Source organism: Geotrypetes seraphini, chromosome 7, assembly GCF_902459505.1.
Source record: "Geotrypetes seraphini chromosome 7, aGeoSer1.1, whole genome shotgun sequence".
Taxonomy (NCBI): domain Eukaryota; kingdom Metazoa; phylum Chordata; class Amphibia; order Gymnophiona; family Dermophiidae; genus Geotrypetes; species Geotrypetes seraphini.
Genome location: NC_047090.1, coordinates 179037281 through 179057922, shown reverse-complemented (window position 1 = coordinate 179057922; position 20642 = coordinate 179037281). Strand labels below are relative to the sequence as shown.

General features: G+C 43.9%; 1 protein-coding gene across 1 annotated transcript in view; it reads left to right on the top strand.

Annotated features, from left to right (window-relative positions):
- The window catches only part of LOC117363915 (cholesterol 24-hydroxylase-like), a 68923-nt gene that overhangs the window by 4095 nt on the left and 44186 nt on the right, over positions 1-20642 (top strand). The window contains 5 exon segments of the mRNA XM_033952486.1: positions 8957-9038; positions 15239-15313; positions 18784-18810; positions 18812-18873; positions 19246-19384. Of these exon segments, the coding sequence (XP_033808377.1) occupies positions 8957-9038; positions 15239-15313; positions 18784-18810; positions 18812-18873; positions 19246-19384 (385 nt within the window).

Below are 20642 nucleotides of genomic sequence, written 5' to 3'. Positions count from 1 at the left end.
GGTTTCTGCCAGGTAATATAGTTTCATAGTACATGATGACAGATAAAAATTTGCCCGTTAGTTATACCCATTAAAAATACCTGATTAAATTAACTTGTCTCTTCTGTGATATTTCTGGGCCGTAGACTGTAAAGTCCACCTGGTATTGTCCTAGGTTCCAAATGCAGAAGTTGCCGTCCAAGCTCACTCCAGCCTATCCAACCATCCCGTTGTTTGCAGGATATCTACCGTAAAGTCTGGCCAGTAACATCCTCATGTCCCAAGTTAGTGGAGTTCCCATTGATGCCCTCCCCAGCCCACCCTACACCGAATCACCATATATGGGACACAGACCGTGCAAGTCTGTCCAGTACCGGCCTTAGCTCTTTAATTTACATTCTTTGTTTTTTAATTAGAGATCCTCTATGTTTATCCCAGGCTTTTTTGAATTCCATCACTGTTTTCCTCGCCACCACTTCAGTCTGCCTAATTGTAGAGCTGGTGTAAGTACCAGTGCCTAGATGTGCAAGGGACACAAGAAACTTAGTGTTGTGTAAGCTACTCCTATGTTCAGCTTATGTTGTGTTCCACCTATGCTTTTCCCCGGTGTACAATCCCCTTGCAAATAACCCACTAAGTAAGTTGAGTGGCTATTTACAGAATAGTGCTCCGGCCAGTTACTGACATCTACTTCCCTATGTGCACACGTGAACATAAGAACAACCATACTGGATCAGACCAATGGTCCATCAAGACGAGTCTTCAGTTTTCACAGTGGTCAATCCAGGTCACGAGTACCTGGCAGAAGCCCAAATAGTAGCAACATTCCATGCTACTAGTCCCAGGGCAAGCAGTGGCTTCCCCCTTGCCTGTCTCACTAGCAGATTATGGACCTTTCCTCCAGGAACTTGTCCAAACCTTTTTTTTTTTAAACCCAGATACACGAACCACTGTTACCACATCCTCTGGCAATGAGTTCCAGAGCTTAAGTATTCATTAAGAAAAAAAAAATTATTTCATACTATTTATTTTAATTATATTGAAAAGAGACGGCTGAGGGAAGATAGGATTGAGGTCTACAAAATCCTGAGTGAATTGATTTTTTTTACTCTTTCAAAAATTATAAAGACTGGGGGGGGAGGGGAACTTAATGAAATTAAATGGAAATCCTTTTGGGGATGGGGCAATTCAGCTGGTTCTCTGGGGGGGGTTGGGGGGCTGGGTTTGGGTAGGGGATGGGGTTTGGGGGGTTCTTTCTTGAGGGGAGAGGTTTTGCATTTCTTGTATACTGTTTTACTGCTTTTCTGGTTATGCCATGATGTTGTATGCTTGGGCGCAGTGTTTAAATAAAGAATTAAAAAAAAATAATAATAAATGACCTGGATTGGTCACTGTTGAAAACAGGATACTGAGCTAGATGACCTAATATGGCTATTCGTATGTTCTCAATATTGGGAAAAGAGAATTTATCGGAAGGTAACTTACCTTGAGCTTGAACTGAAAAAGGTCTGAACCCAAATGTGGGGAGATGGGCTTAGGGAAAGATGGAGACTATTTTAGTAATTACTCTGACTATGCATGAGCAGTCAGGATGATTATCTAACAAGGGGAACCCTCTCAGGACAGCTCCTCCCTTTCCAGTGTACCTCTCTCTTTAGTATAACAGTGATCTTGGCTGTCGCCAAAGGAGTCAGCTCTGTGGGTGCTTGAGCTCCCTCAATATTGAGAAATATCCCTGACTGTGTCTAGGGAGGGGTGACTTTTCATTGGGGTTAGCAGCTAGATTCCTTGACAATGCAAAAAAAATTTTGATCACAAGCTTTCGTTTCCTATTACTATTAAAGGTTCTACCTTGCAATCAACTAGTACCATTAAGATCCTCAGGGTTACTTTCGATAGCAAGCTTACCTTCCACGAACATATTAGTAGTATTGTTAGATCCACATTCTATAGATTACGGCAGATTCGCTCTGTTTCCAAATTCCTTTACCCAAAATCTCTAAATATACTAATTCACTCGCTGGTGATTTCAAAATTAGATTACTGTAATGCGTTATTCAAAGGAATTGCTCTAAAAGAAATTAGTCGTCTACAGATCATACAAAATGCCTCAATTCAACTCATAAAGAATGCAAAAAAATTTGATCACGTGACTCCGTTACTTAAGGAAGCGCATTGGCTTCCAGTTGCTCACCGAATAACTTACAAACTAAGTCTACTAACTTTTAAATCTCTTCTATACAAATCACCTTCTTTTATTTATAGTGTATTGATTCCCTATACTCCCTGTAGATCAGTTCTTCAACCGCCGGTCCGCGGACCAGTGCCGGTCCGCAAAAAAATCTTGCCGGTCCGCGAAGGACTCGGGTCCCCGCCGCAACGAAAGGTGCCGGCGTCAGCTGACTTGCAATTTCCTGTTGCCGTCGCTGTGCCGGGACTTCTGCCTTCGCCGGGACTCCTGCAGCGTATGCTTCCTGCCTTGTCTCCGCACCTCCCGACCAGCAGCGGCAGCTCTGTATGCTTTTAACTTCGGCACAGAGCTGCCTCTAAGCAGTAGTTTAGCGCGGTTTCATGAGGCAGCCTCGGGGCCTTTGCTAGGCCGGCCCACATCGCATCATCGAAGCGGGCCGGCCTAGCAAAGGCCCCGAGGCTGCCTCATGAAACCGCGCTAAACTACTGCTTAGAGGCAGCTCTGTGCCAAAGTTAAAAGCATACAGAGCTGCCGCTTGCCTAAAGACTCTTGGGCCGCTGAAGGAGGGCAAAGAGCAGCTGTCCTGGAGGTTTCCCTTCCTCTCAACTTTGCAGGTCCCTTTTTTTCCACCTTTTTTTTCTTTTTCTTCTTCTTCAAACGGCAACGGACCCCAGCATTGACATCAATTAAGTTCCACTGTTCCTTGCAAGCGGTTCTGCTCAGCCAAAGCTTCCCCTCTGACATGAGCCACCCTCAGGGGAAAGAACGTGACCCGCAAAGGTGAGGGGAAGGGGGGCAGATGATGGAAGTTGGGGGGGGGGAGAGAGAGAGAGAAGGGGCAGATGATGGAATGGAGGAGATGAGAGAGAGAGAGAACGGGACAGATGATGGAAGTGAGGAGGGAGAGAGAGCAGAAGGCAGATGGATGTCAGTTGAGAGGGGAGAGCAGATGCTGAATGGAAGTGGAGAAAGAACACATACTGGATGGAAGAAAAAGATAAATAAAGGAGGAAGAAAATAGTAAGATAATGGAGGGGTGATGGAAAACGGTGACAAGCTGTGGGTAGACAGTGAAAACAGGGAAACAGGACTAAATAGTAAGAAATAATTTAATTTAGATGGAGGCAGAAAATAGAGAAGACCAAAGAAGAAAAGGGAAGAGAGAGCAGAGAACGATATCAGATCTGAGTGGAGGAAATGAGAAGAGAGAAATGCTAAAAACCACAGGGGGGAGGGAAGGACAGAAATGCCAGACCATGAGGGGAACAAAAGGAAGATGATGGATGCCAGACCAAATTGGGGGGGGGGGGGGCAGGAGGAGAGATGGCAGGGAAAGACAGACAGTGAATGGACGGGGCAGATGCTGGACTGAAGAGACAGAGAAGGTTATCATGACGCTGTACGCCCTCACCTGGAGTACTGCGTCCAGCACTGGTCACCGTACATGAAGGAGGACACGGTACTAGTCGAAAGGGTCCAGAGAAGAGCGACTAAAATGGTTAAGGGGTTGGAGGAGCTGCCGTGCAGCGAAAGATTAGAGAAACTGGGCCTCTTCTCCCTCGAACAGAGGAGATTAAGAGGGGACATGATCGAAACATTCAAGATACTGAAGGGAATAGACTTAGTAGAGAAAGACACTAGTCACCCTCTCCAAGGTAGGGAGAACGAGAGGGCACTCTCTAAAGATGAAAGGGGATAGATTCCATACAAACATAAGGAAGTTCTTCTTCACCCAGAGAGTGGTAGAAAGCTGGAACGCTCTTCCAGAGGCTGTTATAGGGTAAAACACCCTCCAAGGATTCAAGACAAAGTGAGACATGTTCCTGCTGAACAAGAACGTGTGCTGGTAGGGCTAGTCTCAGTTAGGGTGCTGGTCTTCGACCAGAGGTCCGCTGCGTGAGCAGACTGCTGGGCATGATGGACCACTGGTCTGACCCAGCAGTGGCAATTCTTATGTTCTTAGGGCAGACGCTGGATGGAAGAGAGTGAAAAGGCAATGAAAGCAGAAACCAGAGACGACAAAAGGTAGAAAAAAATAATTTTATTTCTATCTTGTGATTCAAATATATCAGATTTGAAATATGTATCTTGCTAGACATAACTGGGGAGTGCAAAGCCCAGGCAGTGCTTCTTTAGCTTCCAGCTGGCTTAGGGCTCTCTCTGACCAGGGGGCAGTTGCCCTTGTTCCACTCCCCTAACACCATTCCTGTCATGTGTGACTGTGGTATTCTGTTACATGATATTTGTGTAGCATTCTGTAATAATTTGGCTTATTCAGTTTTCTTGATAGTAGAGGGGATATATGTGAAGGGGAGGGGAGACAGGGGTTTTGTTGATCTTTGCCCTGTATTATTTGTATTTATAAAATGACAATTGTATAGAATATTGTTTCTTTTTATACTTTAATAAAATATGTTCAATATAAAATCATAACTATTTGAGGCTTGTGCAGATGGGATCAGATGGTTTGTGGGACCGGGCTCGCGGGGACGGGGCGGCGATGGTTTTTTAAAAAAAAATTTCAGTCTTAGTAGTTTGAAATAATTATTTTATTTCCGCCGGTCCACAGGTGTAAAAGGTTGAAGAACACTGCTCTAGATCACTTAGATCTATTGACCAGCATCTTTTGACAGTTCCTTCTCTTAAATCTATAAATACACGGCGACATTCTATTTTTTTCTGTTACCGCCCCTCAAACGTGGAATCTACTTCCAATTTATATACGAGAAGAATCAGGTTTGGATAGATTTAAGAGCAAACTAAAATGCTTTCTTTTTAAAGATGCGTTTGATAGCTAATATAACTAGAATGTAGGACTAGATTAGGGTTTTCTACTGAGCCCTATGCTTTAAACTTTCTGTTTTTTTATTTCTTCCCCCTCCCTAATGTTGTTTTGCCCTTATATGTTTCCTTTACTATTTTTTAAAATTGTATTTCTTTACCTACTCCCTTCCTTCTGTATCATTAATTTGTCTTGTCAGTCGTATTTACATTGTCTGTTTCCCTTCAACTGTTGTAATTTAATATTTTATACTTTGTACATCGCTTAGAATGTTAATAAGCGATGAATCAAATATTTAATAAACTTGGATCATATTATCCCGCTTCTCATAAAACTGCACTGGCTTCTGATAACACTTTCATTGTCAATTGAAAGATTCTTATTCTCACTTATCGTGCTCTCCTACCATTTCTGCTTATTCCTACTGATCTACTTTTGAACAATGTCTATCCTGTTTTAATTCCTAATGAGCACATTTGGAATCAACGTGCCATTCGGCTTTTTTTCTTTATTGCTCCCCTCTAGTGGAATGCTGTACCTACAGCCGCCATAAAAAATTATCCTTGAAAATATTCAAATCCTTTCTAAAAACACACTTCTATACTGCAGCTTTTTTGTTCCCGATCTGTGAGCCATGTGATTTGTCTTGCTTACTTTTTTTTTTTTTTTTTTTCGGTGTTTTCTGAATGATTGTTCTTGCTTTGCAAGCAGCCTGTCCTATCAATAACAGAATTCTGTTTTATTATAGAAGAACATAAGAATTGCCGCTGCTGGGTCAGACCAGTGGTCCATCGTGCCCAGCAATCCGCTCCAGCGGTGACCCTTAGGTCAAAGAGCAGTGCCCTAACTGAGACTAGCCTTACCTGCGTACGTTCTGGTTCAGCAGGAACTTGTTCAACTTTGTCTTGAATCCCTGGAGCATGTTTTCCCCTATAACAGCCTCCGGGAGAGCGTTCCAGTTTTCTTCCACTCTCTGGGTGAAGAAAGAACTTCCTTAGTTCGTACGGAATCTATTCCCTTTTAACTTTAGAGAGTGCCCTCTCGTTCTCTCTACCTTGGAGAGGGTGAACAACCTATCCTTATCTACCAAGTCTATTCCCTTCAGGACCTTGAATGTTTCGATCATGTCCCCTCTCAGTCTCCTCTTTTCAAGGGAAAAGAGGCCCAGTTTCTCTAATCTCTCACTGTACGGCAACTTCTCCAGCCCCATAACCACGTTCTGGTTCAGCAGGAACTTGTCCAACTTTGTCTTGAATCTCTGAAGGGTGTTTCCTCCTATAACAGATTCCGGAAGAGCATTCCAGTTTTCCACCACTCTCTGGTTGAAGAAGAACTTCCTTACGTTTGTACAGAATCTATCCCCTTTAAACTTTAGAGAGTGCCCTCTCATTCTCCCTACCTTGGAGAGGGTGAACAACCTATCTTTATCTACTAAGTCTATTCCCTTCATTATCTTGAATGTTTCGATCATGTCCCCTCTCAGTCTCCTCTTTTCAAGGGAGAAGAGGCCCAGTTTCTCCAATCTCTCACTGTACGGCAACTCCTCCAGCCCCTTAACCATTTTAGTCGCTCTTCTCTGGACCCTTTCGAGTAGTATCGTGTCCTCCTTCATGTACAGCAACCAGTGCTGGACGCAGTATTCCAGGTGGGGGTGTACCATAGCCCGGTACAGCGGCATGATAACTTTCTCCGATATGTTCGTGATCCCCTTCTTAATCATTCCAAGCGTTCTGTTTGCCCTTTTCTTTTCTTTTTTTTTTTTTTGTCTTTATTAGAGTTGTTTACCGCTCTGACCTGTATTTTCAGAAAAGGTGGTATAGCGAGTTTGAATAAACATAACATAAGAATCATTTTGAAAAGTTGGCTTCTGTGGTTCTCATACTGAATATTTTTTGCCAACATGGCATAGAAAAATAGTATAGGTCTACATATTTAAGAACATAAGAACATAAGAAGTTGCCTCCGCTGAGGCAGACCATAGGTTCATCCTGCTCAGCGGTCCGCTCCCGCGGCGGCCCATCAGGCCCATTGCCTGAGCAATGGTCTATACCTATCTATTTAGATCCTTAGGTTCAGACCCTACGCAGGAGGGATATGATAGACATTCAAATGACAATTTTTAAAATGTGCTTCCCTAGCTTTACCCTATGGATATATCTTCAGTGTGACTCAAATTTTTCAATACATTTGGTGACTTATATACAAGCATCGATTTCTTGGAACCCAATTCTGTAAAAAAGAAACAGCAAGGTAAGAGTCGGGACCAATGTGGGAGAGAAAGAAAGAAAACCCCAAACGGTCCCATTCTGTAATTTTCAGCCCCATATTCTCCTGGCTTTCTCTGTGTCCTCTTCTCATTTGGTGGCCACATGGGCTGGCATATTGTCCACTACAGGGATCTGCAAACCTGTCCTGCAATGAATAATGATATAGCCTTCAATCCATAACCCTACTCCCCTCTGCCCTCCAACCCAGCCAACAGATTAACCGTTCCCCTTAACTGTATCCATGACATCCTGTTCGTCTCTCTTGTCTGTTTAGATTGTAAGCTCTTTGGAGCAGGGACTGTTTTCTTATTCTTTGTGACTCTGTGTAGTGCTGCGTGTGTCTGGTAGCGCTATTGAAATAATTCATAGTAGTAGTGTGAAGAGTTTCAGTCTTTGGGAAGCAGAGTTGAGATTGTGATGTCATAATGCTTCATTCCACCAATGCCTAAGAGCCAACCTCATCAGTGATGTCACAATGGCTTGACTGTCCTATACTCCCCTCTGCCCTCCAACCCAGCCAGCAGATTAACTGCTCCCCTTAACTGTGTGTATTTGGTAAGCAGAACTGAGATTGTGATGTCATAATGCCTCATTCCACCAATAAGAGCCAACCTCATCAGTGATGTCACAATGGCTTGACTGTCCTATACTCCCCTCTGCCCTTCAACCCAGCCAGCAGATTAACCGTTCCCCTTAACTGTATCCATGACATCCTGTTCGTCTCTCTTGTCTGTTTAGATGTAAGCTCTTTGGAGCAGGGACTGTCTTTTTTGTGACTCTGTACAGCTCTGCGTACGTCTGGTAGCACTCTAGAAATAATTAGTAGTAGTCATAGATAGAGTTGCATGTACTGACTCCATTGGATGCAAATCTATCTCATAAATATTCATTGTGAATATGCTAAAAACACAATTGGCTGGGAGACTGGAATCCCTGCTTTAGTGGTGAAAAGAGTAGACAGCTTCTCTTGGCTATAAAGCCACTGTTGGCTGGTTAGAATCCTAGGAAGTATCATTTTCTAGCTCAGAACTTCCACAGGGAAGCACGGAAAAATTAACTCGGTGCCTGGCCTAGCCCAGCCCACTCTCTGGGATATTTTGCTTTCCAGGCTACTTCTACAAAGAAAAAGAGTTTAGACTCCAGAAAGATCTGGTGTCAGGTCAAAAGCGCGCTATGAACCGATCCGGTGTCAGGTCAAAAGCGCGCCGGGACAAAGGCGCGAGCAGACAATTGAGCGCAGCGCGGAGGCGCACGCTGAAGAAAATTACTGTTTTTAGGGCTCCAACGGGGGGGGGGGCGTGGGGGGGAACCCCCACTTTACTTAATACAGATCGCGCCGCATTGTGGGGGCGTTGTGGGGGGTTTTGGGGGTTGTAACCCCCCAAATTTTACTGAAAACTTCACTTTTTCCCTGTTTTTAGGGAAAAAGTTAAGTTTACAGTAAAATGTGGGGGGTTACAACCCCCCAAACCCCCCACAACGCCGGCGCGATTTGTATTAAGTAAACTGGGGGTGCTCCCCAACAAAAACCCCCGTCGGAGACCCTAAAACCAGTAATTTTCTTTGGCGTGCGCCTCCGTCTTGCGCTCAGTTGTCGGCGCGCGCCTTTGTTTTCCGCGTTGTTGTCTACGAACCAAAGATCCATCTGTAATAGTGTGGCATGAATTAAGTGGCTGCTGATGTGTTGTGCTTTGTACATGACTGGCTTTCTTCTGTTTTTCTTTGTGTCCTGCTTAGGGCTGAGACCTATGGGCCTCTGTTCAGGATTAATGTTTTCCACCAAATCGCTCTATTTGCCATAAGCCCAGAAGCAATAAAGGTAAATGTGGCTTCATCTCGTCTCATTTCTTAATCTGCCACATCCTTCTGTAGGTGGCAGAAGACTCCAGGGTACATTGTTAACATTTATGAAACTAATTCAGAAAAGACAGGAGTTGTAGAAGAGAAACGGATTGCCTTCTTGTCTTACCTTCTCTCTGCATTTGGGAGAAACCTTCCAGGATTGCTTAATTTTAGGGTGAATTTTTATTTATTTTTTATCTTTCTGGGTTCTTTGATACTAATTGTTTTGAAGTTTTCCTTAATATACGAGGGTCATTTCATAAATAATGCACACTATTTTTTTTTTTAATTTACATGTTTTATTTCTTTACAATCCTTCAATATAGTCTCCCTGCTTTGCAATGACTGAGTCCCAATGTCCGGGAAACTTCATTATTCCATCCAAGACACCGTTCTTGTTCAGTGTGCCGAATGTCTCGGGTACCGGCGGAAAAAAAGCTCTTCCAGAGATGCAAAACGATGTCCACGCATAGGTTGTTTCAACTTTGGAAAAAGGTCGAAGTCTGGTGGACTCATGTCTGGACTGTAGGGAGCAGGAGGTAACACCTCCCAGCCGTATTCGCATAGTTTTTCAATGACGAGTGGAAAGCTCCATCTTCCCCACAGCCAAAAAAATTTCGGCGAGCTCAATCAAAAGTCAAACAAATGATGATTTTTGCTTATGATCGTGAAGCAGACAAAGTTCCATGTGGAAGAAGTGTCACAGCATGTATTATCATGATTTTTTGCAAAAAAAAAAAAAATGCACAAAACCTGACCTCAGTTGCTCTTGGCTGGGCCACTCATTCTTCACGACAACTCTCGTCCGCACATAGGAAATGTCGTCATTGAAAAACTGCGCGAATGCGGCTGGGAGGTGTTACCTCATGCTCCCTACAGTCCACCAGACTTCGACCTTTTTCCAAAGTTGAAACAACCTATGCGTGGACATTGTTTTGCATCTCTGGAAGAGCTTTTTTTCCGCCGGTTCCCGAGCCATTCGGCAACTGAACAAAAACGGTGTCTTGGATGGAATAATGAAGTTTCCCGGACATTGGGACTCAGTCATTGCAAAGCAGGGAGACTATATTGAAGGATTGTAAAGAAATACTTGAAAAAAAAAAATAAAACATGTAAATTTTTTTTAAAAAATAGTGTGCATTATTTATGAAATGACCCTCGTATTCTCTTCTTTCTTTTCCTTCTTTCTATATATCTGTGCCATATAAGTAAATATTTTTCTTAGGTAATATAAATTGTAAGCCCATTTGGGACAGAGAGAGTTCAAAGTACCTAATTTGATTGTTTTTAAACCTCTTTGAAGCCTCCATGGCAATTTAGAGGTCTATAAGTTCTGTATTAAATACACACAGAGCAGAGTAATGTATAAATTTGACATTTAAACACACACATGCACAGCGAACATTTCTGAACAGTGGCCATGTTAAGCCAATGCTATGTGCTTTTAGGTCTTTGAGATCACTACTTCAGATCTTTAGGACAAGATTTAAAACACCAAAAAATGTGCACTGAGCACTCCGAGTTGCATGCTATTTATAGAGAAGCGCATAGCAAGGATTTGCACCAATTGAAAACTGGTATAAATCCTTGCACATAAATTAGGCATCAGAGTCTCCTTTTCACAAGCAAACGACACTAAGGCAACTTCAAAGTTAAAGACTTTTCTCTCCCTTGATGCTTTTGTAACGTCAACTGTCCTTTTAAGGACGACTTAGATTCAAGAAAGGTTTCCACCTTCAGTCCCCCCTCCCTTTGAGGGTTACAGATAGATGTAGAGGTAGGTTACAGAAATGGTCAGGAACCACTTCACAGGTCACAGACCTGATGGGCTGCCGCGGGAGCGGACCACTGGGCGGGATGGACCTCTGATCTGACCCAGTGGTGGCAACTTCTTATGTTCTTTGTTATTCTTTCCCTTGAGTGTTTTCTTTCTTTCTGTCAATTGTAATTCTAACCCTTCTTCCCTTTTGTTCCCGTTCGTCAATGTCTTTAAAAAAATGTCATTTCCCCTGGTTTGTTTTTGTTTCAATTGTATTTTAATTGGCGCATTGTTTTGGCGTTTTTGTACACCGCCTAGAAGGCTTGATTGGGCGGCATAAGAAATTTTAAAATCAATTTGAAACTTGATCCCCCCAAATTCTATAATTCTGCTCGTGCTAAAAATAAAAAAAGTGCACGTGTACAGAGAAGCACTTAGCAGAATGCGTGTGCAAATCCAAATATTTGCCAATAATTGTTAGCACAGATAAGAGAGACATACCCGATAAATGGAGTATAGGGACAGATACTCAAAAGGCACTTGTTTTGTTTTGTCAGATGAAATACAGGGTCTGAGATTGTTTAAATGAGTAAGAGTGGAGACTGCTGATTGCAGGGTGCTGGTCACTGATGTATTCTACGGTCTGGACTGTTTTATCGTTTGTAGAGATGTCTGTCATGGATACGACTCGTTTGTTATATGTATTTTTATATTTTGTATGTAGTTGTGTAATAGAGAATGACACGGTGACAAAATTCATCACCGTTCCCGTCCCCGCGGATAACCGCGGGAAACCATCTTCATGTCATTCTTTAAGGAGAGAGGGAAGAATCAGAGTATGAATGTCCACAACCACTGACCCGCAAGCTTTGCTTTGAAGAATGCTGGTGTAGAAGGACTGAAGTTGAGACAGACACTACAGAATGACAGTCTCTGGTATCCAGAGCAGAGATTGTGATGTCATAATGCCTCATTCCACCAGTGCCTAAGAGCCAATCACATCAGTGATGTCACAATGGCTTCATTATCCTTGGCTCAGAGTATGAATGGCCACAACCACTGACCCGCAAGCTTTGCTTTGAAGAATGCTGTTGTAGAAGGACCGAGGTTGAAATAGACACTAGAAAATGACATGGGATTATTTCCCACGGTTATCTGCGGGGACGGGAACGGTGATGAATTTTGTCACCGTGTCATTCTCTATTGTGTAACTCTCCCTGGATAAGGGCGGGGATAAATAAATAAAACCAGATAAGAGAGGAGAGATACTGAGAAGCTGCAGAGTGAATGCACTTGTAAGTCAATAAGAGGAATTTGGAACTGCATGCGGAAATGGATAGGCAGCCAAGGAAGTGGCTTGAGGAGGGGTAATGTGAGCAGAGCAACACTGGTAGAATATAAGACATGCATCAGAATTTTGAACGAATTTAAGGGGAAGGAGATGGTTTAGTGCAGGGGTGCCCATACTTTTTGGGCTTGCGAGCTACTTTTCAAATGACCAAGTCAAAATGATCTACCAACAATAAAATTTTTTAAAATCACAAAGCACACTGTAGGCAGAGAAAATGTTAATTATCATTTATATTTGGGTTTTTTTTTTCAGAGGTTAAGGCAGATGGCTTTAAAATATTCATAGTCACCTCAGTAGCAATTATGCAAAAATAGACACATACCCCCTCCCCTTTTACTAAACCACGTTTAATCTTTAACCTCCTTCTTTAGATACAAATATTAGGGCTCGGATTTTTTACCCCTTCCCATTGTTTCATCCCTTATTTTCTCTCTTTTCTTAAGCCATGAAGATGTAACTTTACCCCTTATCCTTACGTTTCGTGTACGTCTTAAAATTGTTAGTTCTAAGTCTTGTGTTTGTTGTTTACTTATTGTAACCCGCTTTTATGAAGTTGTAAATCGCTTAGTAATTTGAATAAGCGATCCATCAAATATAAATAAAAACCTGAAAACCTGAAACCTGTTTTTAGCGCAGGGAGCTACTCTGAATGCCTCTCGCAGCTCCTGACGCTCATAGGCTCCCTGCGCTAAAAAACACTATCGCGGTTTAGTAAAAAGGGGCCATAGTGCAAAATATAGCAGATATAAATTCTCAAAACGGTCACATTTTGATCACCAAATTGAAAATAAAATCATTTTTCCTACCTTATTGTCTGGAGTTTTCATGAGTCTCTGGTTGCACTTCCTTCTTCTGTAAATCCAATATTTCTTTCTGTCTTTCTTTCTGCCCTTCCCCTTTTCATTTTTTTCTCTCTTCTCCTGCCCGCCCTCTTTATTTCTGTCTTTCTTTCTCTCTCCCCCTGTCCCCCAAGCCATTGTGCCAATTTCCCCACTTCCCTGATTCTTTCTCTCTCCCTGTCCCCCCCCCCCCAAAGCCACCATGCCAATATCTGCCTGCTTCTCCGAGCCAGGCCTGGCGCGTACAAGCTCTGAACCCACAAGCCTTCACCTCCAACGTCAATTCTGACGTCGGAGAGGAAGTTCCAGGCCAGCCAGGTAGTGATTGGCTGGCCCAGAACTTCCTCTCCAATGTCAGAATTAACATCGGAGGAAATTCTTTTTCACTGAAAGAGTGGTTGATCGCTGGAATAATCTTCCACTACAGGTGATTGAGGCCAGCAGCGTGCCTGATTTTAAGGCCAAATGGGATCGGCACATGGGATCTATTCACAGGGCAAAGGTAGGGGAGGGACATTAAGGTGGGCAGACTAGATGGGCCGTGGCCCTTATCTGCCGTCTATTTCTATGTTTCTATGAGGTGAAGGTTTGTGGGTCCGGTGCTTGTACGCGCCTGGCCTGGCTCGGGGAGGCAGGAAGAACAAGATCACAAAGGCAACGTGATCGACCATTTGGGCACCCCTGGTTTCATGGAACACCTGTGAGAAGCAAGTTGCAGTAATCTTGGCGAGAGGTGATAAGAGTTTTGGGAGTGTGATTGGAAAGAAAAGGTCAGATTTGGGTGATTATTATAGAGAAAGAAACAAGAGGCTTTAGTGGTCTGTTGGATTTGTGCAGAGAAAGGAGTCCCCAAGCCTGCGAGCTGATGAGACAGGGAGGATGAGAGTGCTATCCACAGAAATTGAGAAGAGGGGGGGAGCGGAGAAGTGGGTTTAGGACAGGTGGAAAGATAAGAAATTCACCCTTGGCCATGTTCAGTTTTAAATGTTGGTGAAACATCCAAGCAGCAATGTTGGACAGGCAGGCTGAGACCTGGGCCTAGATTCCTGTAGAAATTTTTTAATATAGACAGGTAGATCTGAGAGTCGTCGGCATAGAGGTGGTACTGAAAACTATGGGAAGAGCTCAAAACACTGAGGGAATGAGTATAGATGAAAAAAAAAGAGGGTCCAAGAAGATCTTTGAAGTCCATAGTCTGCTATTGAGAAAGACATGGGGAAGCCACTGCTTGCCCTGGGATCAGTAGCATGGAATGTTGCTACTCTTTGGGGTTCCGGAATCTTACTGTTCTTTGAGATTCTAGAATGTTGCTACTCTTTGGGGTTCCGGAATCTTACTGTTCTTTGAGATTCTAGAATGTTGCTACTATTTGGGTTTCTGCCAGGTACTTGTCACCTGGAATGGGATACCGGGCTAGATGAACAAGTGATCTGACCAAGTATGGCTATTTTTTGTGTTCTTGTGACTAACGAGCCCTTAGCTATTCAGCATCAGTTAGGATTGCACAGAGAGCCATGTGCTCCTTTTTTTTTTTTCTTTTTCTGAACCCTGAATTCAGTGCGTAAGAGCAAAAAATCCTGCAATGTTTTCACTGGGTTTGATTTATTTCCTATGCCATTTCCTTCCTTTTAGAAGCTTTAAGTGGTGGGTCTGCGGCTTTTTTTAACTATTTTCTGCTGGAGCTTAAAGTCTGGTCCTTGGTCTCTAGTAGATATGGAACCCAACTGAACAGGGGAATGGTCAGCTATGAGCAACCTGTGTTCTAGGGCAGGGGTAGGCAATTCCGGTCCTCGAGAGCCGGAGCCAGGTCAGGTTTCCAGGATATCCACAATAAATATGCATGAGATAGATTTGCATCTCAAGGAGGCAGTGCCTGCAAATCCATCTCATACATATTCATGGTGGAGATCCTGAAAACCTGACCTGGCTCCGGCTCTCGAGGACGGGAATTGCCTACCCCTGTACTAGGGAGTGCGTTGTTGTGAATTCCGTGTAATAATTAAAGCATGGTTGTGTGACTTTGTATTCAGCATTAACCCCCCTTGTTGCGTGAGCGTTTTTTTTATCACCGGCCGCGGTGATAAAAGTTCCGATGCTCATAGAAATCCTATGAGCTTCAGAACTTTTACCGCTGTGGCCGGTGATAAAAGACGCTAATGCGGCTTCATAAGAAGGGGGTTAAGTGATGTTCTGAACTATACCCTCTAACCCTGTGCTTTATATTCCAGGAGTATATGATGTCACCCAAGTATCCAAAAGACCCGAAAACCTACAATACGTTGTTTAATCTATTTGGGAAGAGGTATGAAGGTTAATTATCAATGCATCTCCTTATGGGCTATTAAATGTCCTTTCTTCTGCAAATATTATTAATTTAGAAATAACTTTGGAAGTATAGCACTGTGTTCCAATGTCAGGAATCTGGAGCAAGGTTCCTGTCTGACTAGGAGGTCTCTGAGGACACAGGGCTGCGGGAGAAGGGCGCTGGGTGCAACGGGAAATATTTTTTCTGCTTTGTCTATTGCCTAGGTTTGACTTATTCTTGCCTTGAGTAAATTTTTTCCAAGAAGGCAGTAAACAAATCTTAATAAACAGAATAATGACACAGGCCAACAACAACAATTTCTTGGCGCCTCGGGGTGTTTGACCTGTTCCTGGGGTTATTTGGGCTGATTCAGAAACTTGCATTGGATAGACCGCATCAGCTCTAGTTGCTTGGATAATGGTTGAATGTATTCATTTTTTGAGAGCACTATTTAAAAGATCTCTTCTGCAGAATCGGAATGTCATAACAAGCTTTCTTTCTTGAATGGGAAATTTATGCACTGAAATTACCGTATTTTCACGAAGATAACGCGCACCCCGTGTAAAACGCACACACGGGTATAGGCGCGTGGAAACCGACATATATGAAAAAAAAATTTATTATACCGCGCACACCCGTATACCGCGCATGCTGCCCCGACTTCTCCCGTCGCCGCCCCAACTCTTCCTCTGGCCACCCCGGACTCTCCTCTCCCCCTTGAAGTCCTGTCCCCCACCCTGAAAGCCTGATGCCCCCCCGACGGTCCGATTCACCCCCCCCCCCGAAGGACCGCTCGCACGCACCCGCACCCCCACCCAAAGGACCACTCGCACGCACTCCCACCCGCACCCCCACCCTGAAGGACCGCTCGCACCCCCACAGCCTCCCGACCCCCCCCCCTCATCACGTAGAAGCTCCTACCGGTGTCCTGCTGCTTCCTTTTGGCGGACCCGGCCCTTCTGTGAGCCCTGCGTCTGCGCTGCTTCGTCTTCCGGCGGTCCCGCCCTTTCTCTGACATCAGAGAAAGGGCGGGACCGCCGGAAGACGAAGCAGCGCATGCGAGCGGTCCTTCGGGGTGGGGGTGCGAGCGGTCCTACGGGGGTGGGAATCGGACGTCGGGGGGGAACTATGTAAAAAAAAATTTGTAAAACGCGCTCACGCGTATAACGCGCAAGGTTATATGCGTGAAAATACGGTAGTCACATTTTTGTGTATACTGATCTTTGTTTCACAACCATTCATCTACTTCTTATCCACACTGGCATAAAAATGTAAAGCTCAAATGACAAATTCTCCTTTGTTCTATTACATAATTATGTGTAAAAAAATTAGATGGTAAACATGATTTCCTTAGACCAGGGGTAGGGAACTCCATTCCTCGAGAGCCGTATTCCAGTCGGGTTTTCAGGATTTTCACAATGAATATGCATGAGATCTATTTGCATGCACTGCTTTCAATGCATATTCATTGGGGAAATCCTGAAAACCTGACTGGAATACGGCTCTCGAGGACCGGAGTCCCCTACCCCTGCCTTAGACTATATAAATTTGTATTTCAAAGGTTTCTCAACCTGATCTGTTTAAAACAGTTGCACAACTTTGTCTTCTGTAACCCGGTTTGTGTTTATGAATACAAATTAGCAGATATAGTGAGAGTGTTTACATCAGGGGTGTCCAATGTCGGTCCTCGAGGGCCACAGTCCAGTCGGATTTTCAGGATTTCCCCAATGAATATACATGAGGTCTATTTGCATGCACTGCTTTCATTGTATGCTAATAGATCTCATGCATATTCATTGTGGAAATCCTGAAAACCCGACTGGAATACGGCTCTCGAGGACCGGAGTTCCCTACCCCTGGTATAGGAGGTGAGTGTATATTCCCACTCATATCATTTCATTTTTGCAGCTCGAACATCGTAAGAAGTTAGGGCTACTTCAAGACGGAGCTGCTTGAATCATCCCGATATATTTTGCTATATTTGTGGGTTGTGCACGCTGAAAGCAAGTAGGAAACCTATTTCTAAGTGTGTAAAAAAGAGCATATGTCAAGCTTGGAGATCAAGATAAGCCATGGGCTCCTCATATTTTGGTATGAAACAAGTAGATTTTCATGTTGTACACTTTTAATTTTTGATATGTTTCTTTCATGCTTAAAAGATTTTCATTTAAACACAATACAGTGTTCCCCCCGGTCATTCGCGGTTCTCTGTTTGCGGTCCCGGTCATTCGCTGATTTCCGAGCGCAAATGACCGGGCAGAAGAGGACAATCGCAGAGGCAGAAGATGAGCAGCCGGAGCGCCAGCGAGTGAAGGAAATCACTCGCGGTGTGCTCCGCCTGCCTCTTCCTGCACTAAAGTCGGGCCTCGCCAATCAGAGCTGCGTGTCAAAGCAGCTCCCGACTTTAGTGCAGGAAGAGGCGGTCGGAGCATACCGCGAGTGATTTCCTTCACTCGCAGGCGCTCCGGCCTGCTCTCTCCTGCCTCTCTGGGTGCCCTCACTCCTATCTCCCTCGCTAAAAACCGTATTCGCAGTTTTTCAGCATTCGTGGGGACTCCTGGAACAGAACCCCCGTGAATATCGGGGGAGTACTGTATTAAAATATCCTAATTTTTATAATGGACGAGCAGAATAAAGAGTGGTATATGGCACATGCTCTGAATCTCAAAAGCTAGAGCTGGTAGGAGAAAACTGGTGCCATTTTTTTTTTTTTGGTATCAGCAGGTCAAAGATACCCAGAAACAGCTCTAACATTTGAAGCACCAACATGAGTGTTGGCCAGTGTAATAAATTAAGAGGGCTGACCTTGGTGGATTGATAGTTAAAGTTCTTGCCTTTGTGGATGACATGCTATTCCTACTTCAGTGGTTCCCAACCCTGTCCTGGAGGAACACCAGGCCAATTGGGTTTTCAGGCTAGCCCTAATGAATATGCATGAAGCAAATTTGCATGCCTATCACTTCCATCATATGCAAAATCTCTCTCATGCATATTCATTAGGGCAGGGATTCCCAACCCTGTCCTGGAGGAACACCAGGCCAATTGGGGTTTTCAGGCTAGCCCTAATGAATATGCATGAAGCAAATTTGTCATGCCTATCACTTCCATCATATGCAAATCTCTCTCATGCATATTCATTAGGGGCTAGCCTGAAAACCCGATTGGCCTGGTGTTCCTCCAGGACAGGGTTGGGAATCACTGTCCTACTTCATAAGCCCTGGGAAATTTACCTCGAGTCTAAGATCATTTTAGAGTGTTTGGATTGGTTTCTGGACTAAACCGGAACTTGCAGAAATCTGAAACATTCCCCACGTGGTGCATCTTCAGCATTTGAACATGGTGAGCGGAGAAGTGAGGGGGATGGCCCATCAGAGTAGGAAAGAGGTTTAAATGTCCACTCTCTGAAGTTCTTCCCCCCCCCCCTTGCAGACACCTTTGAAGGACACTTGTTATTTTCTACCCTAGGTTTTTCTGGGTAAAGGATTGCTCACCGATTCCCGACCATGACCATTGGTACAAGCAGCGTAAAATCAATGAACCCCTGCCTTCAGCAAAATTGCAAGTCTGGGAGCTTATCACCTGCTTTCTGAGCAAAGTTACAAATGAAATGCCTTTTTTTGACTAAGTTTTTAACAATTATTATTTTTGTATAGGTTATTTGTTAACTTAGGGGTCTTTTACTAAGGAGCGCATGATTTTGCGTGCGCTAACTGATTTAGCACATGTTAAAGATTAGTGCATGTTAAAGATTAGTGCATGCCAAATCAGTTACCATGCGCTAAATCGATTTACGCGCCTTAGTAAAAGGACCCCTTAATTATTATCCTTGTGTATTCTTTTGTATGAGAGAAGTTAGAAGAAATGAATAGTTTGGCACTGATACCTCGGAGCTGGTCGTGGTGCAGTAAGAGTTTCCCCTTGAACGGCTAGGTATCTGATGGACATGATGGGGGTTTTCAACGAGAAAGCGGAACACCTGATGGAACGGTTAGAAGAGAAGGCAGACGGTATCCAAGAGGTGGGCTTCCATGCTATAATCAACCGTCTTACCCTGGATGTTATCTGCAAGGTGAGAATGCCTTGAGAGGGTGGATGAATTCTGAAACCCTCCTCTGTTTAGATGCAACAATAAATAATGTTCTCAGCCCTTCATATTTCATAGAACAATGTGTTCCAGAACTATCACATTTTCCTATAAGTCCACTTTATTTTTCACTGATTGTACAGTCCTCTTTGTTGTGAACCGCTTAGACCTATGTGGTGTGGCGGTATATAAGAATAAAGTTATTACACTTCCCCCTCCGTATTTGTGAATTCCGTATCTACGGATTTGCTTATTCGCGGTTTTAAACCACAGAATTCATTTTCATTTTTCAGACTATTTTAAGCCCTGTAAGACCCCTCCTTAAGCCTTACCTAGTGGTCTAGCGGGTTTTCGAGGCAGGAGCTATCTTTCCACGCTCCTGGCCCGTGCAGATCGCTCACAGGAAATGGCTCAAGAGACTGCAGCAGCCATTTCCTGTGAGCGATCTGCACGGGGCAGGAGCGTGGGAAGATCCGCTCCAGCCTGAAACCCGCTAGACCACCAGGTAAGGCTTAAGGGGTGGGGGCTTTCAGGGCTTAAAATAGCCAGGAGAAGTGAGGATTAGGGGCAGAACCCGGCCCGAATATTATTCGCGTTTTTTAAAATATTTGCAGGCCGGCTCTGCCCCTAACCCCTCGAATACGGAGGGGAAAATGTATTATTATTATTATAATAGATTGGTTAGCTCCCGGTTTCCTATATAAAACAGGTCCATTGTATCTGAAAAAAAAGGAAGCAGTCAGCCATATTGGAATCTCTTGACACGGGTGCTTGACCCATCACAAGCTTACTAGAGAGCCCTGTGTTTGTGAAATGCCAGGGCTCTTTTAGAAAGGGTTAAAAATGAAAACCACATCACTTACCTGCAGGAATTAAACTTATTATGCAATATGCTGAAGGTATTTTTCAGTGTGTTGTTTCTTGAGACAAATTTCGCTATGAAACTTTATTTATAATTCACCAGAGACTGGGACATCCCTGCTTTAATCTCGGCTTCCTCAGTCATTGCAGTGACTGTCCCTCTCAGGCATGAACACAGGTCCTCCAAAAGTAGAGGGACAGCAGGCGTTCTGCTTCCGTAGGATCCGCCCTGAGCAGCAAATCCTAGACCACTGGGCTCAACTCTGCTACATTCACCATATTTCATCAAAATAACTTCTTTCTTTGCACAAAACATAAAACGAAGGCAAGTTCAATTTATTTGATATACCGCAAATATAAAACCAGAGTTAAAATCTAAGCG